This window comes from Halichoerus grypus, chromosome 6, assembly GCF_964656455.1.
Source record: "Halichoerus grypus chromosome 6, mHalGry1.hap1.1, whole genome shotgun sequence".
NCBI classification, from domain to species: domain Eukaryota; kingdom Metazoa; phylum Chordata; class Mammalia; order Carnivora; family Phocidae; genus Halichoerus; species Halichoerus grypus.
Window position 1 is genome coordinate 162,989,957 of NC_135717.1, and position 25,089 is coordinate 163,015,045.

General features: G+C 48.0%; 1 protein-coding gene across 1 annotated transcript in view; it reads right to left on the reverse strand.

Annotated features, from left to right (window-relative positions):
- Positions 1 to 4,033: 4,033 nt before the first annotated feature.
- Positions 4,034 to 25,089, reverse strand: part of NUAK1 (NUAK family kinase 1) — a 72,325-nt gene continuing 51,269 nt past the window's right edge. The window contains exons 4-7 of the mRNA XM_036106544.2: positions 22,713 to 22,778; positions 13,642 to 13,761; positions 11,517 to 11,649; positions 4,034 to 8,710 (exon numbers count right to left, since the gene is read on the reverse strand). Coding sequence (XP_035962437.2) covers positions 7,557 to 8,710; positions 11,517 to 11,649; positions 13,642 to 13,761; positions 22,713 to 22,778 — 1,473 coding nt within the window. The 3' untranslated portion in view covers positions 4,034 to 7,556. The remainder of the gene's footprint in view (positions 8,711 to 11,516; positions 11,650 to 13,641; positions 13,762 to 22,712; positions 22,779 to 25,089) is intronic.

Consider the following 25,089-nt stretch of genomic DNA (forward strand, 5'->3'; position numbering starts at 1 on the left):
ATGATTCATGTAAAGGGTAAGCACACTGCCTGCAGCTCAGTAAACACTCAGTTAATATCTGTTGATATTATGCTGCCCTTCCCTGTGGGAAGCAGACAGAAGCTGTGACAGAGCCATTGTGATGTGTCCATCTCACTCCATTATATTTTCCACTTTTTAAGTACTACGGACTCAAAGACTTCCCAGGAAGTCAGGCTGGGGTCAGGTGACTGAGTTGCAGCCAGGAGGAGAAGGGTACATGTGATGTTCCCACATTCAAGCCTGATCCTTGAAAGGTGCTCACTTGTGCTCTCTCTATCCCCCATTTGCACAGCTAGAAACAGAGGACCCCAAGATGGCAGACCCACGGGATGGATGAAGCTCAGGTCCCTGAGTGCCTGCGCAGAGAAGACATGCTGAAGAGAGTTGCCCAGCGCGTACTGGACTTGGTGATAGTAAGAAATAATCATTTATCATATTGAGCCACTGCCATCTCAGGGCTTGTTACTTTAGCATAATAGAGCCTATCCAGACTAAAGCACAAATGGAAACTAGCACAGGGAGCGGATGGGAAAACTAGCAGGTCAAGACACAATGCATCTTCCCAGTCAGGTGGAGATGAGCACCATAAATTTTTCATCACTAGGACAAGGATTGGCACAATTTTTAAAAAATTGATTGCTCATTTCCCCCACAAGTCCCCACTGGAGCCAGACATTTGTGACAGCTTGGGGCAGGTTTTGTGACATGAAAACCTTAGTCTGCACTTTCTGGTCTTCATAGAGCACCACTGCGGCTCCACTTGCATGCCCCAAGCTTCGCATGATTGTGTGGATTAAAAACATCTTCTCCATAAATTTCAATAAATTGGCAGTGAATTTCTGCTGTGGAAACATATTCTTATTTAAAATTGCACGTCATGGCATGTATTTCATCTGGGGACCACCTGTCACAGGAAACGGCCATTTGTAATTAAGGCTACACAAAGTCTTAGATGATCATAGCCAGTCCACGTGAGAACTTGGCCACATATGTTTAGCAAAACACCACACTCCCTGAACCGTGGTTGTCCTATGCCAATGGACCAGAAATTAACCCTACAAAGCTCTGTTTTGAAGACCCCAGGGCCTTTGTATATACAGTTCCCCTTGCCTAGAATACTCACTCTTCATATAGCTAGTTCTTCAAATCTCTGCCCAAATGTCACCTCTCCAGAGATGGCTTCTCTGACTACTCTCTCTGCAAAAGGTTCCTCCTCCCTTAATTCTCTATCTCGGCACCCTGTCCATTTCCTTCATAGCACTTACTATAATCTGTTGTTTTAGGGAGGGGTTATTTGTTTGTTTATTGTCCATTTTCCCACTAGATCTAAGTAACCATGAAATCTACCTTATTTCTAAAATTCAAGGTATATGAGCTAATAAAACCTTTTCTGTGCTTAAACCGGTTTCAGCTGGATTTTCTCATATTATAACTAATTTGACAACTAAAATCTTCCTAACGAATATATCTGCTCTCTATAGTTTTATATTGTTGTCTTTCCTGACACTATCGGTATAAATTAGAAATCTTCTAACGTCAGAACACCTGGGTGGCTCAGTCGGCTAAACATCCAACTCTTGATCTCAACTCAGGTCTTGATCTCAGGATCATGAGTTCAAGCCCCATGTTGGATTCCACTACTGGGCATGGAGCCTACTAAAAAAGAAAGAAGAAAGAAAGAAAGAGAGAGAGAGAGAGAGAGGAAAGAAAGAAGAAAGAAAGAAAGAAAGAGAAGAAAGAAAGAAAGAAAGAAAGAAAGAAAGAAAGAAAGAAAGAAGAAAGAAAGAAAGAAGAAAGAAGAAAGAAAGAAAGAAAGAAGAAAGAAAGAAAGAAAGGAGAAAGAAAGAAAGAAAAAAAGAAAAAAGAAAGATGAAAGAAAGAAAGAAAGAAGAAAGAAAGAAAAGAAAAGAAAGAAAGAAAGAACTCTGAAAGCCAGGGATTATGTAATGCTATTTTATAGATGACGAAATCGAGGCCCAAAAGGTCTAACTTTGTTTCATTAGCTCTGCATCCCTTCTTTTGGCAGAGCCGCCCTCCCCTGACTTCATGTGATACTGAAGGAGCGATCATTCAAGTATACCACAAGGGTAGGCACATGATCCAGGTGGGCCAATTAGAGCATCTCTCCATCTGGACCCTACGAGTAGGCAAGAGAGAGACACGTGACCCCCAGCAAAGCCAATCACACTCCTTCCTTGGCACATAAATGCTGGGATAGTAAGCATCTCTCTCTGACTTCAGGATCACACACTTAAAGGACCTTATAACACCACTACTACCAGAAGCTATCTTACCACCATGTGGAGAGAGCCTGCCTAGGAATGAAACCCACATCCAGGGAGAGTGAGTGAAAAAGAGGCCAATGGCATCTCGTGAACCCCTGGATCTAGCTGTGCCTGAGACATACTCCTTAGACTTCTCAGTTACATGAAGCAGTAAATTTGTCTTGTTACTTCACATGGTCTGAGCTGGGTTTCTTCTACTCGCCACTGAATAAGGATGAAGTGCGCACCCTGAAGAAGCTCCATAAATATTAGTTCTCTCAATCTTCCTCCTTAAAGTGACCACTTCTCGTTAACCTCACCAACCTATCAGTTGGCATGTAAGCCATGCCCCTCCAGCTGCTCCTATTTCCTCCCTATCCCTTATATTCAGTGACTATTGCTCTGTAATGAAAGGATTACGGATTCCCATTCATAATGAGTTTTACACTCAAGGCAACTTTGTAGAAATTAGCTCTTTCCTTCTTCATGGACCCATTAAAGTTGGGTAAAGGTAGCAATCTATGTACCCATCAGACAGATGAGAAAACAGAGGCACAGAGACACGAAGCAGTTTGCCTCATTAACAATCAGCAAGTCCAAATCGGAATTGAGATTCTTCCCACTGCAGCCCAGCTGGAGAGGCACAGACAGACGGGTCCTAATTTGGCAGGCCACATCATAAACATCCATTCCCCAACCCTCAACCTTATCAGGTGTCTGGTCATTTTAGCCAAATAAGCTCCATCAGATTGGGTTCCCAGATAAAATACAGGAGGCCCATTTAAATTTGAATTTCAGATAAATAATTTTTTTTTTTAGTATAAGCATGACCCAAATAGTGCATGGGACATACTTATACTAAAAAATCATCCATTGCTTAACTGGATGTCCTGTGGTTTTATTGCTAAATGTGACAAGCTGTATCAGATGTTCTCCCAGTAGACCAGATAAGGGGTGTAAGTTGCAATTTCTTTGCAAAGTCAGACTTTTCTTACACGGATCCCCAAACACTGCTATTCAGCACAGAGCGTGACTCTAATGTTTGATACTAGGGTAGGGTTTGATGTCATTTGCTATTGTAACTGGGATCCAGTCTTACCCTATTATTCATCCCTCTTTCTAAGAGCTTCCTGGAGGGTCTGTTCATGCAAGGAATAGTGGTAAAATGGGACTCAGGGTGCCATTTTATCAGAGGCAGGGCAGTGGCTTTTCCCATTGGGAAATAATACCCATTGATCTTGGACTCTGAGCAATCAGATTAGCAGCCTGGCTGCCCTGGGAACAGAGGGGGCTGCCGAAGAAGGGACAGGCAGAGGGAGCTGAACCAGAACGAGAGAGCATGACTGGCTATTAACTTTCAATACTGTCTCTAGTCCAGTTTGAAGGAACCCAGTCAGTCGTCTCTTCTGGAACTCAGAACTGAGAACATGTAAATTTGGAAGCTGTGAGGTAAACCAAGGTGGGTCATAAAATCAGGGAGAAAGCTAGGCTACAAAAGGAGGAGGAGGAGAAAGCCAGTGTGCAAGGAGGAGCAGAAAAAGGGGCCTGTCATTCTCTCGGCTCCTCCTCCTCCAGTTCTCGTTCCTGCTGCCCTGCTAGCTGCATTTCCTTTTCCAAAAACTTCAAATAAATTCCCCCTCTGTGCCTGAGCTAGCTAGGGTGGGTTTCTGTTACTTATACCCACTCTGTCACTTACTTCCTTAACTAAGAGGAAAACAACCAAATAAAGAAGCAAGGTCCCAGTTCAGTTCAGTTCATTGCAATTTATTTAATTTAAAAATAAAAACGGAAACAAAACAAAACCAAAAAAAAAAAAAAAAAAAACGAAACGAAACGAAACGAAAAACAGAACAAAAGTCAGTTTCCAATGAAAATACAAACACTTTGGGTGGTTATCCAGCTTTTTCCCCCCTGTAGGCTGTTCTGGGCTCAAACCAATCAAATGAACAAAAACCAATTTTGACTGGAGCCATAAAGCATGTTGCACCAATTAAATTACACCAATATATTATTATAATACCTTTGAAATGTCTTTCAGACCAATAAATAAAAAAAAGACAAATTCAAATAAAAAAGTCAACTTTTTATTACCAAAACAAAAAAAAAATAGAAATTAAATAAAAGTCACAACACGGATTAAAAAAAAAAAATGTGCAGTCAAGTTTTTTTCTCTCTCTCTCTCTTTTTTTTTCTTCTAGGAATGATACCATGCCAGTAAATCCCTACAGAACATCTCCAGTTTGGCAATAAGCAGTCAGTTGATCATTCACATTTGTACTCAAGACAGCAGGCCAGGGCGACACTCCCCTGAATTTCCCCTGGAAAGTGCTCCCCATCATCTGAAGAAGCAGCACCTTATAACAGGGATGGAAAGTCAGGGAGCACTTAGCATTTTCATTTCACCTAGGGTCTTGAAGCACTTCCTGAAAACTGATCATGCCTTAAAATTTACCTGTAAAAAGAAGTATAATTCTACTCCTTTGGCAGATGTGTAAACTAAGACACAGAAAGGCCCACAGAGGCCAGGAAAGGACCAGGAGAGCTGACATGGAATCTCCTGCTTGGTCCAACAGGTCATAAAAGTGTCTCTCACTTGTAATTCCATGGAAATGAATCAAGCATGACTTCCTTGGTTGGGGACTGGCTGGTAGGGATGATAGCACTTAATCAGGAAGCAGGGAGCTACGCGTCAGGGCTTTTGTCTCTAGTCCAGGTTTTTCCTTGAAAGGACAGAGTCAACACAGTATGTAGAATCAGAGGATGTTAGCAGAATGTCAGAAGCAGGCAGGGGGCCTGAGAGATGGGCTAGTCGCCCCCCCCTCCAGCTCTCATTAAAGGGAAAACTTAGCTTCCCAAACACTGCAGGTGCCTCAGGCCACCATCTAGTTAGCAGCACAGCAGGACTCAACTCAGACCCTCGGCCTCTGAGTGGAGGACGGTCTTTGCCACAATCCACTGTCTGGGTTGGCGGACAAAAGAGAACATGCATGTGTGGGGTTTTTCGGGGGGAAGGGGAGAAATAGAATGATTTTCCTTAATAGTGTCATTTTAGAAGGATGGAAAATACTAAACAGACACAATCACTTGGCGAAAGGAAAAAACACATCACCCAGTAGGTAGGTGTTATACCTTAGGCGTATTGACAGCTACGAACTTGGCCAGCTGCCATGCATGCAGGACCAGCGGTGGGGCAATACGTGCTGTCCGGAACAGATCACATAAAATGAGACAAGGAATGGGGAGCTTGGAGGCTGCAAGATGCCCTCCACACACCCACACTTCCCACACACACAATTTGCTATCTACAGAGTTTTTTTCCCTTTGAACCTATATTGGAGCTCAGGAAGGAGGTGCAATTGAAAGAAAGAAAACGGAGGAGCTTCCCATAACACACCACTCAGCTCGACCTGAAGGCGTGCACAAAGCCACAACCCCAGAGCTAGTGACAAGGGGAGAAATGGAACCATCTCCTTAGGAAAAGGACAGTTTCACTCCAATGAATGTTCTCAGTGCCTTACGGTGAATTCTTTCGCATCTCCCTATAACTGTTTGTTGTCTGCTGGTTTTCCCAAAAATACCCACCCGCCCCCCAAGACTAGTCCTCCTTATATATTTTTGTGGCTAGCAGAGGTCGACCATCTTGAAACAAGGCTTTCAATTTGCCCAGGCCAGTAGGATCTGAAGTCATCCCAGATTCCCCAATGAGACCATGAATTCCAAACCCAGTATCTGAAGATGTCCCATTGTGGGACTGACATCTTATCACCTGTAATCTGGGTGTCTAGAAGTTGAATACCTAGTTATATTACTTTTTATGATAAGAGTCCTGCTATACCTCTTTCCTGCCTCCTCCAGAACCATCTAGATGGCTTCTTGGGAAATATTCCCTCTTCTGTATGCTTCCTCCCAACCCACTGTGCTCTTTCAACACCTTATTCATTTGAATGGGTGGAACTTTCTTTTCCCCCAGAGTCTAGGACTTCAAACCCATGACAGAATCCCTAGATATGGGGGGAGCACCTTATGCCTACCTTCCTTTCCTCATCCAAATATCCCACCTACACACTAACTCCCTAGAAGCAAACTCGCCCGCCTCTGTGGATTCTACACTTGGTGGATGGGGAAACCGTTTGCTATTAGTAAACAGAGTAAATGGTTGAGCCAGTTACTCCTTGGAGACTGTGGACAGCGTCACATCTGATTCATGCAGGTGAGAACCCAAGAGGCAGCATTCCAGTTAACAGTGAGATGTTAAAGAAATTGACAAGTTGCCCTCTTGCTGGTGTGGATCAATTTCCATTCATCTGCACAAAAACCACGAGGGTCCCAAGCTCTGTTACACACCAGAGTTTTGACCTCTGACACCACCATTCTTTTCCCTGTCCATCCTCAGGAGATTGTGCTGAAGAGCAAGGCAGACATCAGGAAAGAAGTGGGAGACAGCAAGAAGCCCAAAAGTCACCACAGGCTGACTCTTAAGTCCTTAGCGGTGTTCAGAGCATTCTCACTCTGCCCGAGACCCTGTCTTCCATTCCAGGTAGAGTAGCAAATTAACAAAGGCCACATGAGTGGCATGAAAGACAAGCATAGATCCCACAGGATGCCTCAACCCAACACTTTCAAGGCTTAGCCATGTCAAGGATGGCCACCGCATGGCATGAGTGCTACTGCCCCCCTTCCCTTTCCCAAGGCAGCCATTGCTATTCAATCACAGCACTCCTTCCCATGCGCCTAGGCTACTCACAGCAGCACACCCAGCAGCCACTACCAACCGATCACCGATGCAAGTTCAGGTGGCTGAAATCGACTTGCCAACCCCATGCAGTCAGACCAAGCCAGCTCATGTGAGGAGGGAAGCAGCAAGTTCTGAGCTCATCCAAGGCAGATGGCCCCAGTCTCTCTTGCCCTTCCTCCAGAAGCATTTGGATGACTTTTAGGGATATGTTCCCTCTCCCATATGCTTCCTCCCCACCCTCTTCGTGCTGGCCAAGACCACCTCCCCTGGACAGCTGGTCCTCTAGGAGGTGCCACAAAGTAAATGCCAATTAGGACCCAAATTCTGACTGGCAGCTGGCAGGACTGGCAGAGAGCCCACTTCTCCCTTTCAGGTGTTGGCTCAAGGCTGCAAACTGGGCCAACTAAGATGGCACCAATCCTTTCTCAGCCTATTGTCACAGGCCAGCAAAGAGGTAACCAGCTCACTAGCACAAGTCATTGCTCCCACGCCTCCCCCGAACCCACCCACAACCCAGCCCCACCACCCCCGGGGAGCTAGTTAAGCTTGTTGCAGATCTCCAGCGCTTTCTTGTAGACCTGAGTCACATCGTCCATGTCCATGAGGAGGGAGAAGCTGCTGTCTCCCAGCCGGTTCCGGTACCGCTTCAGGTACTGGGGTCGGGGCCGGTTCTGGAGCCCCTCAAAGTCCTGGATCTGGAGAAAGTTTTCAGCAGAGACGCAGCTGCGGATGCGCTGGCGGGCAGGGCGATTCTCCTGCAAATCCAGCAAGTCGAAGGAGTCGCTGGACAGGACGCTGTCGTCACTGATGACGCTGGAGGGCCGGCTGTAGCTCCGGGAGAGGCCCTCGGCGGGGGCGCCGGGCTCCAGCAAGGATTCCAGTGTGGGCATTTCAGGGCTGACGAGGGCCGGGTCCGTGGTCCCCGCTGAGTACTTGCTGCTGTGTTTCAAGATGCCCTTCCTGCGGCACGAGAGGCCGTGGGACGTCCCCCTGGTGGGGTCCGGGGGGCTGGGGGAAGGGAGGCCACTGCCCAGCCCGTCGTTACTGTCCAACAGCTCCGAAGACTCACTGCGCTCCGGGGACGAGTAGTAACCTGACTCTCTCTGCTGGGTCTTCTTCAAGATGCCCTTCTTGGGCATCGTGGCCGACTGCTTGGGGCTGAGCTTGCCCGGCACCTCCGCCTCAGGGGGGCTTGGGAGGGGCACGGCGGTCCGGCCCAAGTCGGGCTCCATCTTGAAAGCAGAGGGTAAGGCAGGGCTCACGACGCCTTCGATGAAGCCGGTGCTGTGGGAGCGATGTTCACTGTTGCTTCGCTTCTTCAGGATCCCTTTGGGCCTCTTGGAACTCAGCTTGGATGGGCTCTCGGGCACCGAGTCCTGGCCGGACTGGGCAAAATCGTTCTCTTTCTTGGACTTTTTCAGGGACCGCTGCCGCTCCAGCATGACCTCGGAGGTCCCAGGCTTGGCCAGGCCCTTGATTTTGGCTTCGGCCTCAGCCTGCAGCCCTGTGGAACGGTGGTGCCAGTCGATGATGCGAGCCAAGAGCGGCGACTCGGAGTTGTGGAGCGCATCACAGTCACAAACGCTGCTCTTGTAGCCCCAGTTCACCCACCAGTGGTTGGCGATGTCCTCGATGGTGGCCCGGCGATCGGGGTTCACCATCAGCATCCACCGAATGAGTCCTCGGGCGTCTGTGGCACAAGAGAAGAAGAAGGATGCGTCACATGGAAGCCTTTGGCCTTGACGGGGCTGACGCTGCAGGGGTGAGGGGACACGTGCACTCCGGCAGGAGACCTGGTCCTGCCGCACCAGGGAGCAGGAGCCAAAGCCTTCCAGACGGTACACAGAAAGCGTCATCGGGACACAACCACAGGCCAGGGCACGGTCACACCCTGGCATGTTTTTCCACAGAAGCGAAGGAATGTTCTAGAACTACCGAGCTCTCCATCAACTCAGATCTTCATTAAATGGGGAAGGCTAGGGAACTGGAACAGATTTCAGACCCGACCCCAAGCAGGGCCCCACCATTCCTTCGGTGGATATTATTTTACCAAAAGGGAAACCAGGGGGAGGTGACCCTGGCTTTTCTGTAGTCCTCCAAGGTGGGCTTGTATAAACACGCAGTGCTTAAGGTCATGGGGAAAGTGTGTCGGCATGAAAACGACATCTAAGGCTGAGACGGTGAGAAAGAGGCTCCTTATCAAAGAGGGAAAGAGAGAAGGATGGCACACGTGGGCAGTGAGAGGTGCCATCCCCAAGGCTGGCCTTACCCCAGGCTTTTGCCAGGTGCTGAGACCCACGCCCAGCGAGCTCACCTCCTCTCCCTCTCTGACGTAAGCTGTAGCCTACCGAGCCGTCAGCTCAGAGAGCTCATCTAGATCTGCTATCCGCTTACGGCCTGGCTGAGACATTCCATGTGCACATTTCGGCTGCCAGAGAATTAGGGGAAAGCCCCGAAGGGATGTTGAGGAGGCCACAGGAACCAACTGACTCTCACAGCTTATAAATTGACTTATAAGATTAAACTGTGCTCCCCCAAAGGGAGGTGAATTATATCCTGGGAAGGCGCCACCTCCCCCTCAGCCACTTATGTGGGCTAATGAGTAGCTGGCAGGGGTCAGGCAATGAGATCGGGGTGAGCTGCACCCCTGAAAAGTAACAGGATGTTCCTTCAGTCATTCAGTAAATATTTTCTAAATTCCTGCAATGTGCCAGGAGCTGTGTTGGTACCGGTTGGGTCACCTGAAATTTCTCAAACAACAACAACAACAACAACAAAAAACAAAAACAAAAGAAAACAAACAAACAAAAACCCAGGCTGGTCTACTGAAAAAAAAAGAATGCGTATGCATACATATATATATATATATGTGTATGTATTCATTATTCACAGATTCTGTATTATAAATTCTCCTGCTCACTAAAATGTATTTGTAGCCCCAAAATCAATACCCGGGCACTCACTCTCCTTGTCATTTGTGTCCATTTGCAAAGTGGCAAAAAATTTGAGTCACCCCCAGCGTAGCACGTACGTTCCCACCTGAGGTCGAAGGGGGTGCCGCCTCCCTGCCTTCTTGTTTCCACTCTCATGCTGTAAACAGGTGTACTTCTCACGGCCTGCATCGTCCATGTTTTTCACACTTTTGACCTTTTTGTTGGTGATTTCACTGTGTAAAATGGCCCAACGTGCTAACTATGGTTCCCGAGTTCGAGAAGGCTGTGATGTGCCTTACGGAGAAAGTGCGTGTGTTAGATAGGCTTCGTTCAGGCATGAGTCACAGCACTGTTGGCTGTGAGTCTGATGTGAATGAGTCAACGGGATGTTTTAAATGAGGTGTCTCTGGACAGAAATATACATAACACAAGGTTATATATTAATCAGTTGACACCAGTACTGTGACCAGAGCTCGAGCCCTGTATTTGCCCCAGGAGCAGCGCGGTCTCAGTATTCACTCACTCCGTGCTCATAGCAACTTTGTGAAATGTAACTACTGCAAAGAATGAGAAATCAGCTGTGCGTGTGCATGCGTGGGCAGCATGTCTACATAGGAAGGTCTGCGTTAACTACTTTCCAAAGATGACCATGTGGACACACACTTTCCATCCACACATCACACCATCCTAGCAAGAGATGGAGCTTATGATCTTGGTTGCTTTGACCCATAGAGCGTGGCAGAAGTGACATTATCTGCCTGCCCAGCACAGAAGGCTTGGAAGCTTCTTCTTCCTCCACCTTAGAGCCCTGAGCTGCTGTGGAAGAAGTCGAGGATTCCTCCTGGAGAGAGGGGCCTGGAGAGGCATCTCATGGAGAGGGAGCCCACGTGGAGGAGCACTGAGCAGCTGTCCCCCAGTCAGACCCAGCCCAGCTGCCATCCAAATGTCACGGTAGGAGCAACCCAAGCATGGCCAGAAGAGCTCTAGCCAACCCAGGGAATGGAGAGACAGGGTTCCTAGTTGTTCTTTAAACCATCAAGTTGACTCAGGGCGGTGGGGGAGGTCGGGGATAGAGTTGTTATAGCAATAAATACTGAATAATGAAACAGCGCCCATGGGCCATGCCCCTGGCTGGGGGCACAGTGGTGAAAAGGAGCAGTTGCCACCCTCATGGCACTGAGTCTAATGAAGGTGGTTTATATAACCACGTAGACTAGAAAGGACTTCATGTGGTATCTCTTCCAAAATGTGAATTTATAGTGGAGAAACTGAATCCACATGGTAAGGGACTTGCCCAAGTTCACACAGCAAGCACACAGGACTCCTAGGTTGCCTGGTGCAGAGGACATTTGTTCTAGAAATTCCATTTGGGAAGGTTTGGGCAAAGCAGCCTAGCAAGCCAGCTTTGCCAGAAGGCAAAAATCTGGAGAGAAAAAGAAGAGGAAAAGCAGGAGATTCCTTGCAGATGTTAAAACAAAAGCAAAAAAGTGTGAGCTACACACTCAAAAAAGGGTAATAAGCCAACCACTCCCGCTCAATCCCTGAGCCTCCGAGGGCACGCACCTGACGGCTGCGTAGGCTCCCGGTACTCTCCGCTGCTGATCTGCCGAATGAGGTTTTTGTGATCGAAACCATCGAAGGGCATTGTTCCGTAAACTAGAGTGTAAAGCAACACGCCCAGGGCCCAGCTGTCCACCTGGAGCAGAGAGACGGGACATACAGGAGCTCAGAAGCAGGTTCCGGGATGCCTTCCGATCCATTAGATCACAGACTGTGAGCAGCCACCCCCAACGACCCCAGGAACTGAATTTAGCACTCGGCGGATGGGTTCCCACTGCAGCCTGACAACTGATACGCGGTGCGGCCGTCAGCTGCTGCAGAGCCCGACCTTTCCATCTCAGAGACCAAGAGTCCCAATCTGTGTAAGGACTTTCTTAAAAAGATTATCTCCTTGGATCCTCAGTATGATGTTGTGAAACAGGGAGGGCCTGGATTATTTTCAACCCCATCTGACAGATGGGAAGACTGAGGCACAGGAAAGCTAACTGATTTCTCCAGAGCCCCTCTCTGCCTCCAGGATGGGTGCCGGACTGGGACACGGGGCTGTTCACTCTAAATCCAGGCACCAGTGCCCTCCTGCACCTTCTTCAAATGGATCAGGGGCTGCCAACTCAAATGCTTACAAGAGCCAGGCATGCAACCAAGATGAACAAAGCAAGAGAGAATGTGGGGTACAACGTGGGAGTGCATGGATCCACCTGATGGAGGCAGCCTCCCCTTGGCTAACTGCTGCCACACAGTAACGTAGGCCCGGCACTGCCAGATCCTTTCGGGAAGTCAGAAACCAGACTTTAATGCAAAATCTCCCAATTATTGAATGTTTGGTCCATTTTCTTTTAGAAAGACTAATGTGGCCAGATAAAGCATGTTTGCTAGCCAGATCACAGGCCGCCAGCTTAGAACCCCAGAAAGAGATCATCAAAGATCAAAGAAACATTCATTACCTATGATAAATGGACAGTGTCAGGTTTCTAGAGTTTTGTAAATGGAATCCAATGTTCCTCCCTTACATTCTTATTTTAGAAAGACTTTCTCTTCACTGCAATTGGTAGAGGCCCTTGGCATACTTCTCTTCACCCTCCAGCCCTGCCTTCAAACACTCTCCAACAGATAAATATTTGGAGGGAAACATTTCAACCCACTGAGCAGCTGCTCTTTAAAGGATAAGGAGTGGATGGATCTCTCTGTAAAGAGAACCATCCTTTTAAAGAGCATAATCGCTCGCAACTCACCCATTTTCAAAATAGCATTTCCACATACACATCTCTTACAGTGGTCCTGAGAGCTTTAAGCATATAAAGAAATGCATTTCTCATGCATTAGAAGGTTCGATTAAAACTGTTATTTCCTTAGCGGAGCCTGGGTGGTGCAGTCGGTTGAGCATCTGCCTCTTGGTTTTGGCTCAGGTCATGATCTCATGGGTCATGGGATCAGGTCCTGCAGAGTCTGCTTGGTATTCTCTCTCTCCATTTCCCTCTGCCCCCCCCACTCATGCTCTTTCTCTCTAAAATAAATGAATAAATCTTAAAAAAAAAAAAACCTATATTTCCTTAATCAAAGATACATGCTGTCAAAGATATATGCAAAAAGATATTCATTGCAGAGTTAGGGGTTTTTTGCTTGTTTTTTTTGGTTTGTTCTAACAGGGAAAAACTGAAAACAATCTGTCTAAATCTAGGGAATTGATTAAATTATGGTATATTCATAAAATAAAAATTATATCATCCTCAGAAACCACATTTTTTAGTAATAACAAATTCAAAATATGTCACAATATAATTTTAAGTCAATAAAAGGCCACATGCACATATGTATACACGTGTATATAATGATTGCCATTATTTTTTGAAATGCAGAGATCGACACTGGAAAAAAGTCTAAAAGAAAAGTGGCAAAAATATTAAGTGGTTATCTCTTGTGGGGGAAATTGCAGGTAACTTCATTTTCTAGATTTTTCAAATTTTCTCCCAGGTGTCTATATTGTGGCTTTTATAATCATATAAAGAAAAGCTTTCTCCACTTGCTTGCCTTTTTGTTTGTTTGAAGTATTTCTTATATCCAGTTCCTGCCCTCCCTCCTCCCTTTGCTCCCCCACCCCCACCCCCATACACCCCAGCAACTTGCTCACCTCTGGCCCCCGGTAAGGTCTCCCATTGACAATCTCAGGAGAAGCGTAGAGCGGACTCCCACAAAAGGTTTGCAAGAACTTGTCCTTCTGGTACAGGTTGGAAAGCCCAAAGTCAGCAATCTGCAAAGAGAACCAAGACCCAGAGAGGCCGGTTAGCATTCCAGGGGTACCTACCTTGAATCATCTGAGCACTAGGGCACCTGGGTGGGTCTGCCAGCTGGGTCACCATTTTTTCTCCAGTCCTTAGTCTCCATAAAAGAACCAGTCCACCCACAGGACTGGGCCAGTGACTCCCAGCCACAATCTTTGGTGTCCACAACAGATTCTGCTGGATCTGCACACATGTTCTCTTACTTACTCAAAACTGCTCCCTACATGGACTTGACCTTCACTTCAGTTTAGACCCACTCTGAGAAACAGCCACAGAATCACAGCCCTGACATTTCCGACGCACAAGACAGTACACAGCTATTAATCTGGGAAGTGCCCATCTGTAGCCCCCCTAAAATCACATTGCACCCACAGCGACTTTCGAAAAGTCACACTTTGGAAAACCGTGACTGATATCACTGATACCAACCCCTTCTCATGCACCCCCACTCTCCCCAGAAGTCTATTTTGCCAACCTCGGGAGCCCAGATGAAATCTAGGACCCCAGAGTCCTAGATTTTGAGTCACCATATATCAGCCCAAACTCTGCCATTAGCCATCCGTGTGACATGGAAACAGGTCCCCTTAGCTAATCTGAGCCTCAGTTTAGCCACCAGAAAATGGGGAAAAAAAATATCAATCACTCAAGATGAGACCATGAACATAAACCTTTAAGTCTTCAAATTCCATACAAATGCTCTACCTAACCCTGCTTCTTTCGTACTGCACACCCCTTGGAATCACTCTCTTCTCTCCTGGTTTCTTGAAGCGTTTTATTCATTATCCTTTATGGCAGTACCCTTCCCTGTGTGAGTGTATGTGGGCGCGCTTGTGTGCATAAGTACATATAATCACATACACACACGTCACATATATACATATGTATGTACGTATACACATATGTAGCATATATAAACATACACACACACACACATATATATAAATAATAAATTCTCCTTGCCCATTAGACTCTGAGTCCCCTGAAGCAGGTAGCATGTTCCACATTTTCCCTCATCTTTGTGTCATCCACTGTTTAGCACCTGCCCCCACCAAGAAATACTTGTCACTCGAACAGGCAAAACACTTTGAAAAGCACAAGACAACGAACAGAATATGCAGAAGAAGAAGAAACTTAGTCACCGCTTCCTGAACAACCTCCAATGATCAGGCCCTGTTCTGAGTGCTTGACCCTCTCTGATCTAAGCCCATTTACACAACAACGTGCATATACTTCATGCCCCTGACCTGTACAGCTAAACATGGTTAAAATGGCAAATTTCATGTTCTGGCTATTTTGCCTCCATTCTTTAAGCAGATCAGGAAAGTGGGGTTTAGGGAGATGTGATGAGGCATCTCAGGAGAGCTGACTAGCAGGCAGCAATGTAAAGCCGTGCCTCCAAGCCTTCACTCCAGCCTCCTGAGACGAGCCACCGTGGACTTCTGCCATTCTCCGCGCGGATTTCCACTGGAGGCTTATAAATAGGCTGAGCAATTCACATGCCCAGCAAGCAGCCCAGCCCCGATGGCGCTGAGGCTTTCTTTTGAATGCAGCCCCAGAATAAGCCTATTCTAAAAGTCGCCCCTGAATGAATGAATGGAATGGCATTGAAAGCAGCTGGTGTATAACCAGCCTCAGAAAATGCATTCTCCAGGCTCAGATTGCATTTAATTGCCCGGAATTCCACTTTCTTAGCAAGGCCTCTGATTCACTTGCAGGAAGTTGGTTGGAAGCTTATGAAGTGTGCCCTGTCCATCAGAAAAGGAATGGAATGGCCACAGCCCGGGAGCACGTCCCAGGGCTTTGTCCTCGGTGAGCGCAGCCAAGGCGAGGCCCCAACACTGTGCGGGGCCCGGGGGCGGGGGGAGACATCCCCTTGCCACCCCGCGATGTGCGATGTCCGCGGCTTCCAAATACACACACCCGTGAGAGGCACCCACCACCGCGGCGTGCAAATCCCTGCACGCACACACTCACGCGGGAGCGCTCCCAGTCCGGGCACGCTTGCTCTCTCTGCAGCCGTCCTGAGAAGCGTGTTTATGTTAGGGCCCACTCCCATCTCCACAGACTGATGTTTATCAGCCTCTCCCAGTAAAACTGTCATTTGCCGCTGACAGAAGATTCATAGAAATGTAGATTAGCCTGTGTTCTTGGCACTTCAGTGGAAAAGAAATATTAATCAACACACACACACACACACACACACACACACACACACACACAGAGTTCCCAAACCTTGAACCACCTAAACTCGGGCGGCAGCTCTAAGATTTCACGCCCTATGGAGCCTCTATCGACCAGAAGAGCAGGAATGGCCACTGGGTATAAAACCTCTCAAAGCCTCAATTTCTCATCTGTAAAGTGGAAGCAGGAAGAGCACTGCCTGCCACAGTGTTGTAGTGAAAATTAAATGATGGAAAGTATGTAAAATGCTTGGAATAGTCATTGGCACAGAAAAATGGGCCTCAAGAAATCTTTGCTTCCCACCCTTAAATCCATAATAGTAGCTTTATCAACCTCACGATACTCAAAACAACACTGGTTTTTCCATTTCAGGTAATTATTTTAAAGCTTCTTCCTCAAATAAATATACTTTTTAGAAGGGAACTGCACTAAATATGAATATTAAGTAAAATAACACAGAAGGTTCGAGGGAAAGGCGAAAGCCAAAGAGCGAAAGAAGAGAAATTTAGGAAATTTGAAAAAGCTGAAATTGGGGAAACAGTGATTTTAAACATAATAAAACAAAATAACTGAATGAAAGTCATACTTTGCTGACATACCAGTAACCTCTGGAGAAAGGTAACTACTCTGCATTTTTGCTAATGATGGGATTGTCCCCTGCCTGCTATGGGCTCCCAATCATGTCCCCACACTGGGCTGATACCCCATTCAGCCTGGGCTCTGGAAAGGAATCTGAGAAGCCAACACTCAGGTCCTTAATTTCTGGAGTTTTTGTTATTACCAAGCCGTTCTAGAGGTGTGCGCTGCTGGATAAAAATCAGAGTTAGAAAGACAAAGTAGGAAGTGATTCTTCACATCTCCAAACAATTAGCCTCACTACAACACGGATGCACCATGAAGACGCTGAGCTAAGTGAAGTAAGCCGGACGCGAAAGGATAAATATTCCGTGGGTCCACTTCTCCGCAGTACCTAAAGGGGGGTTAACCTCAGATCTCTGTGAATAATTGCTGTGAGCTCACTGGATGAAAAAGGAAGTATCCAGTTGCTGGTGGGTAAACGCTGGGGGAAAACACTCAGGAGGTCAATAATATAAGTGAAGGGCTGATGGTCTTTCGCAGTGTCTGAGAGGAAGTGCAGTGGGCTGGACAAATCAGAAGAACCTGGCGCTAGCCTTGGACTTGGCCCTCCTGGGTGATGGGCGGGCCCTGCCAAGTCACTCAGTCTCCTCATCTGCAAAGTGGGAATAATCACAGAACCCACCTCAGAAAGCTGTGTGGGGACTGAAAAACAGGGATGAAAAGACCTTGGAACAGTCCCCGTATCAGCTGATTCTAGATGACAGCAAGTCACTGCTGGTGGTTTGGTCTGCTTAACAATTGTTTGCTAAGACCCAGTGCCCACCCCAGAGCCCAGAGGAATTATCGTCACCCACTTCTGGAATAGGCATGCTCAGAGTGAGAGGCTGCACTGCACGATGGGAGAAGTAAAGGATGCGGGGTTTGAGGGTTTGGGTTCAAATCCCAGCCCTACCTCTTATCAGCACTGAACTTAGGCAGTTAATTAATCCTTCCCTGCTCCAGCTCCGGTACCAGCTGGGAAATGATTGACCCCAAGCGATCTGGGGAAGCTCTTCACTGAGGGCACCTCCAGGATGCAGCCTCTCAGGGGACCCCAGTGAGCAACCTGTCATGACTCACCACGCATTCAACTCGGGCATCCCTACGTGGGTGCTCTGGCCACCACGACACAGGCAGCCTGGCCATCGGCCACCATCAGCCACCATCAGCACTTGGAGAGTCCCTCCTGGGAACAGCTGTCTGCAAGCTGCCTACAGACAAGGTAAGGCAGGCTGAATCAAGGACCAAAACCGTGCCCTCGTGTGATGCTCTCCTAGATTTGGGGCAAATTTGGGTAGTAGTGGTAGAGGTAGAATTTATCAGGTGCCTGGCCCTTAGAGTCGAGTGGCCTTAAGTTTGCAGCCAGCCCCATTGCTAATATTAGCTGCAGGAACCTCCTCATCCATAAAATGGGGGATAATCCGACCCACCCCGGTGGAGACATTCTGAGATCCAAGTGAGATAAAGCACATGGAAGGTCTGGCACAGGACTCTGGCTTCTAGCAGAGGCTCAGGAAAGGTTACTTCCATTTTCCAGCCTCCATGCCCTATTCCTGTGCTTGCTGCTCCTTCCCTGTAGAAGGCCGTCAGCACATTTCTTTCTGTCAAACTCCTACCCATCCTTCAAAACCAAGTTCCATCACCACTGCCTCAGGAAAGGCTTTTTGGTCCGGTTATAGTTAACAGACCCCCCACTTCCTGCTTAACGCTTCCAGAACACTAGACAGGGCACTATGAGGCACATAGCAGGGCCATCTGGCCCTGCCGAGAAAGGAGGATCAGGGAAGGCTTCCTGGAAGAAGAGGCATTCAAGCTGAGACTGAAAGGAGGGGCAGGCAAAGAGCAGTGGGAAGAGCATACCAAGCACAGGGATCCATGTGTGCAAAAGCCAGGGAGCCAGAGAGAGCTCAGTGGATTTGAAGAGTGTGAGTCCTACGCAAGTTGCTTTCTCTGACCACCCTAGCTAAAAGCACCTGCGAGCCTCCGCCCTCACTCTGCACAGATTCTCTTCGCCACCAGACAATTACATTCTGTATTTATTTGTCTGCTGCTTGTGTCCGCAAGTGGAATTCTAAGTCCACTAAGGCAGGTACCTTATCTTCCTCACTCATCTCCGTATCCTTCTCCTGGCCCCTTGTTATTGCTGGCTGAACAGCTTCGAGATTCCGAGCTCCATGATAAGGACCTGGAATGCCAGCATCCAGCACAGGGCCAGGTGCATAGTAGGAACTTAGTAAATATCTGTGGTCGAGTATATCCTGCCCCCAGGAGATACCCAGTTTGCTGACTGCGTAAGTGCAGGAATAGAGGAGAGAATGTGGGCATGCGTGGATACACACGTGTACACAAACACATACATAAATGGATGAATGAACAGACAAACCGATGGGTTAATTAATGCACGAATGCAGAGTTCTCACACGCATATAATCAAAGCCCAGGGGCCATATCCCGAGCTGCCCCGTTTGGCCTTGTTCAGCCTCTGAGATTTCTAGCTCATCTTAGCCCTGGCCATTCAAAGCTGCTTTTCTTGTCCGCAGCAGCGGCGATTCCATTGTCATCAGGGGCAACAGGCCATTTCCCCTCTGCCGCTCTACTCTGAGCCCTGGGAGCTCACCAAATTCCCAGCCCTCTTTGAGGAGGCGAGCTGACCCCAGTGCTTGGACCTCTTCTTATTGTAAGACATTTTTACAGGACCCTTCTATGGGAATTGTCGGCATTCCATTCTCCCAGAGAGTGGGATGTGAATCTGGCCCATTTTTATTAATTGCAAATTAATGCAATGCTGGGTATCTATTTTCGTAGACATAGGCTTACTCCGCAGAGGCTTTAGCAGGCTTCTCCGGAGTACGGAATGCAACCCAAAGAAGCACATTGCTCTCATTCTTTCTGCCAACAGACTATGTGAATATTTTTAGAAGCCACGCCCTCTCGCCCTGGCCAGATAAATAATTTCCAATGCCAGATGTGCTCTTTGCAAATCAACATCAGGCTGAGAAGAGGGGAGGAACAAGCTACACAGCTCACACCAAACTACAGTGACATGTGACAAGTTTAAACCAGTAGCATTTTTACAGGCCTCCCACCCTTGGAATACGGAAGATGGAAGCGCAGCTAGAGAGGCACCAGAGGGGGCTCCAAGAGGGACCTGGCTACTCACATCCCGTTGCTTTCTCTGCCCGCCCTGGAGCCAGATGCTGATGCCAGAGGCTCACTTGAACATGGAGGCCGGCGTCTGGCCATGTGTCTGCTGCCTTTGCCACCGGTGCCCTTTCTAAATATGTTTCCAGCAAAATGCTGAGTCAGGAAGAGCCGGGCAGACACAGCCGGAAGACAAATCAACACCAGCTGAAATGCATTTTTAAAAAAATCTTGGAAATGCATGTGAGATGATGAAAGAGAATTTGCCCAGAAGTCAAACATGGGAGTTCTCCTCCTGGCTGTCATCCCTTCACCCCAAACCCAAACAACCTAAGGGTACCTACTGTGTGGCAAGCACCGGGCCACACTCCAAGGAAACAGAGACACAATAAGCCCCCACTGATTCCCTGCGCGTGACCTTGGGCCTGTCACCTAGACCTACAGGGCCTCCATCATTTGAGCGAGGGGGCTGGAAAATGACCCTCAATGTTCATCAGGCTCTAGGATTCTCAGATCCTAGCAGCATCCCTTGAACAAGCAAAAGGAAGAACCCGTGTTGGGGAATGGGAAGGTTTGATTTCTGTGCGTGTGTGTGCACGCATGTGTGCGTTTTACCTTGGGAGATGCCAGGAGAAGAGATTCTTAAGGAAAAGACAAGGAGGAAAAAAAAAAAAAACCATGAGTGAAAGTTCAATTTTTATAATGTTCTGTGTGTCTGCTCTTAACCTATACAATGGACAGGGAGCGCAGATGGAAGGACGTGGTCCTGGGAGCTGCGAGGCCCAACACCACTACCCCATTGCTCATTCAAATGTGCCATTCCCCAGGGCTCCTGCGGCATTGTTCCCAGCACAATTGCTTTCAGAATTCTAACTATTCTTCTCCTCCATTGGGAAATTCTATGACTCCATAGGAAGCTATGTGCCTTATCACTTCTGGGACTACATCATGGGACCAAGAGGTCACACTGTCCCACAGAACCCAATCCCCAAGCCAGAGGCTCACATTCCAGGCCTTGTAAAGACTACATTTTGTTTGGAGAGCTCCGGAGGCAGGTGGCAGAAAGAATCTGCAGAGAAAGTTACCAGGGTGGATGACACAAACCCTTAGAAATGTGCCCCTCAGACCAGCACCCAGTTCTCTAGCCGTGGCCTGGCCACCACTCCCGAGGACCCAGGCACCTTCACGGCAGCTGACTCCCCGTTCAAAGTCCTCTCTGGTGACCAACAATTGGCGCAGGTGCCTTGGATACTGAGAGTTGAGTGCTAAGTGCTCTGTGCACTAAAATCCTCACATTTGCCCTTGACTCCCCAGGCACCCCGGGCACAGGGCACGCACATAACTGCTCGGGAAATACTCACTGAGAAAATGAACGAATAGACAACCACCCCCAGAGTCAGGACTGGCATCCCTACTGGACACACCAGAAAACTGAGACAGGGGATTCATCTCTCCAAAACACTGCCATTAGTCAGGGACAGAGTCGTGATTCAAATTCAAATCGCAGGCTACCCAACTCCAAAGCCACCGCTCTTGATCTTGACTCACGCACGGTGCTCAGCAGTGTATGAAGCTAAACACGGGGTATCTTGTTTAGTCCTGAACGCAAGCCTGTGAGCATCACTGTTACCCCGTTTTATAGTCGCAGAAACAGGATGAAGTGGGTTTCCCCATGGCAAGCAGCTAGGAAGCCACACAGGAGGGAATTTTCTGACTGGACAGCCAGTGCTCCTACTAGAATAATCCAGAAAGGGAGAGACCTTGACACCTCACTTCCCGATCCTAGGAAAAACTGCTTTGACCAACTGCTTCCTCCGTATTCTATGGACTAACACAGAAAGAGGTCAACGACTCGCAAAAACAAGAGGTCATCCTGACGTGACTTCGAGGATCCTCTCAAAGGACAATGGTAACTAATGGTGGCCGCCATGATCTGCAAACAGTGTTAATCCAAACTCGGAGCAAGGCAACAGTCTCCCTGTGATGCACCCCACCCCCTCCACTGAGCGCAAGAGCAACCCGGAAAGGGGGCGATGCAAGGTCGTTCCCATGCTTTGTCCGGGGCCCAGGGATGAGACACTAACGTCACTGGTGGCCAATTAGAGGGATCCCCTGGTGTCAGGAGTACTGAGGCCATTTCATAATGAAACCCATGCAGCGAGCTCCATTTATTTTGAAACCGTATTTGCTTATTTTGCAGCCGTGATCAAAAGGATGCTGAGAGTGCTCCGCAGGAGGTGCTTGAACCCCGTGGGCCAGGAGAGCTTGCTTCAACTGCAGCGGCAGCCAGCAAAAACACTCTCCGTGGCAGTAAACCCCCTCACCGGACGGTCTGCTCCTTTCCCAGCAGCACATACCACCACAGCCAGCTGCCCAGTTCCACGGCTGGTTCGGGGGCTGGGAGGGTCGGGAGAGAGAAGGAGAAGGCACGGCGCGGCAGGGACAGAAGGCTGGCAGGGAGAGAGTTCCAACTGTTACATAACCTGGGGACCCACTGGCAACTCAAGCCCTCAGGAGTCAGACACACACGGGCTCAAACCCAACTCCACTTACTTACTGCTGTGTTACCTCGGGTTGGTTACTTAACTTCTCTGTGCCTCGCTTTCCCCATCTGCGAAATGATGTCAATAACGGCGCCCACCTCATAGGGTTGTGAAGATTAAAGGTAAGCAATAGCAGGTGAACATGACAGGACATACACACGCAATATGTTACGGCCATAGGTGTTTTTACGGTGACGATTGCGGACTACAAGCTTCCTGAGGACAGGGACTGTATTTTGTCATCTTTTTCTCCCAGCATGAAGATCGAGGCCTGGCATGTAGTTGGAGATCGATAAATGCTGGTCGAACTGAGATGACTCCCCGCATCCACCGGCCAGGGCAGGACGCAGCCACCTGGCTCCGAGGCTGCAGCCTGGGGCACCTTGAGCACCCCGCTCCCCCGCCCTGCGTATCAATCCACCAGGCAAGAGCTTTACCTTAATATTGCAGTTGTCATCCAGCAGGATGTTTTCCAGCTTCAAGTCCCGGTGGACCACGCCGTTCTGCAATGAGAAGACAGGCGCGGACGTGAATGGGGCAGCCGGCACGAGAGACAGAAAGAGGGAGCGCGAGGGTGAGCAAGGGGAGACATTTGACAGATGAAAGAAATGCGCCAGCCCCGGTGGTCTTTGCCTCCATCCTTCAGGGCTTCTCTTACTGTCATAAGGCTCCCCGCCAGCCAGCGACCAGAGACAGGAGAGCATTAGTCACTTGCTGTGCGGTGAAGGGAAAAATGACTGGAATCCATTCTCCCCCAGAGCCTGTAAAACAGCAGGGGGATTCTTGGTCGGAATGTAATTCCACTGTGTGAAAGCAATAGAGTCACGGGCGGCGGCGAACAATGTCTGTCTGTGCTGGGCTTCTCAGGGAAGAAGCAGATTTCCCTGCTGGAGACTCAGAATGTGGGGCTCACGGGCCTCTCTTGTCTGTCTGTCTGTCTGCCTGCCTGCCCCCTCCCCCCCCGCACCCCCGAGGATAGCAGAAGTCCCCCCACGGGCATTTCCTGAGCGGCTGGGAGGGAAGTTCTGCAAGACCCTCTGGGCTCAGCTAGACTCAAGGGCGAAGGGTGAAGATGGGAGGGGCCCAGGAGACCCTAGTCACTGGGCTGACCCAAGCAGGTCGCTGCCCTACCATGTGACCTTTCTGTTCAAGCAAACTCTGGCAAGGCTGGAAGCTGGCCTGCACTGACAGGCAGACAGCCCCGCTGAGGCTGAAAAGGAGTCATTAACCAATAGGCTGCTGGTCTATCCTGCGGTAACACCTGGTGCGCACAATTCTTTGTAAAGCCCAGTGATCTTTTAATGGGATGGGGGGAGGGCATGGGCAGAGGTGGAACAGAAAGAACCAGCTACTTTGGGCTGGGCGGACAATAGCAAGGAGTAAGTTTTTCATATCGTTCAGCATAAAGGACATTTGCGATTGAAGCTCCTCTTTTAAGCAAACCAACTGGCCAGAACATCTCTGTCTTTCGATCGAGACTTCTTTAGTTCAGAATCGGCATGTTTATTACAGTTGGTGCTTTAATTGTTTATTTTCCTTTGCATTTGACAGTCCCTACCACCTCCAAAAGCACGGGCTGAGGAGGTGAAAGCTGTATTTCTACTCCTCTTTTTCTAACGCAAACCTTCCAGGATGTGTTTTGACTTCAGAAAGGCACAAACCAAGGCTCCTGGAGGAAAGATACAGAATCTAAGGTCCCCGATTTTTTTCTAATTTTAAAGACTGGGAGCAGTTTTGGTTTATATTATTGCATTCCTAATTTTCAGAGTAAGATGGAATGAGTCTGACAAAGCGCCATTCATACAAAATCTCAAGTACTCACACACCTCAAATAATGAAAATATGATCTGCAGTCCTTTATGATGATGCCTGATGATAAAGTACAATACTGTATGATCTGGGTCATCAGTGCTTTTCGAGTCAGCAAAGAGAAGTCCAACAGTGTTCGCATGGGTTAAAGGTTTTAGATTTGAATAATATCTTCTAGTTACTTACGGAGCCGCTCTCAATTAACTGGAATATTTAACATACCACAAGGCCCCATGTTGCAATCATTTGAACGAAGAAGCTGACTCTATTTTGGATGCCATGTTGGACTCAAGTCACTATTGTCCTCAAAGTGAAAGACTGTTCCAGGTGTGACCATTCTGGGGGAAAGTGCGAATACGATGGGAATCATGACTAACATGATTAATAATGATGAAGGCTGAAATACGTCTTGGAAGTAGCTATGTACTTCATTTCCTTCTCCAAAGACAAAGGGTGGCTTACCTGACTGTATTATGAGCACAACCCATTAGGTGTGTTGCAATAAAATGTATGTGTAGGTACGTAACCTAAGTGGATATGACCTATGCAAGGAAAGATACCGAGAGCACAGGAAAGGTCACAACCAGTAACTTCACTTCTGGATTTTCCCTCAGGTGAATCATTCAAATGAGAGGAAAAGGTTAATATATAAAGATGTGGATCACTATATATATTAACCGGAAATTGGAACCAGCCTTAAATGTCCAACAATCACAATAATTACACAGAATTTTTAGTAACATAGGAACGTGTTCTGATTAAAATACTAAGTGACAAGGCAAGACGCAAATGTACAAATACATGCACTGTGGTACTCCAGATGAAAGAAATGCGCCAGAATTTCAGAATTCAGAATCCTGAAAAGGAGGAAGAAGGTCATTGGCGGAGAAACTGGGGAAATCTAAATAAAATCTGGAGTTTTGTTAATAACAGCGCCCAAATGTTGGTGTCTTGGTTTCCACAAATGTACTATAGTAACGTAAGCTGTTCCCATTAGGATCAAGT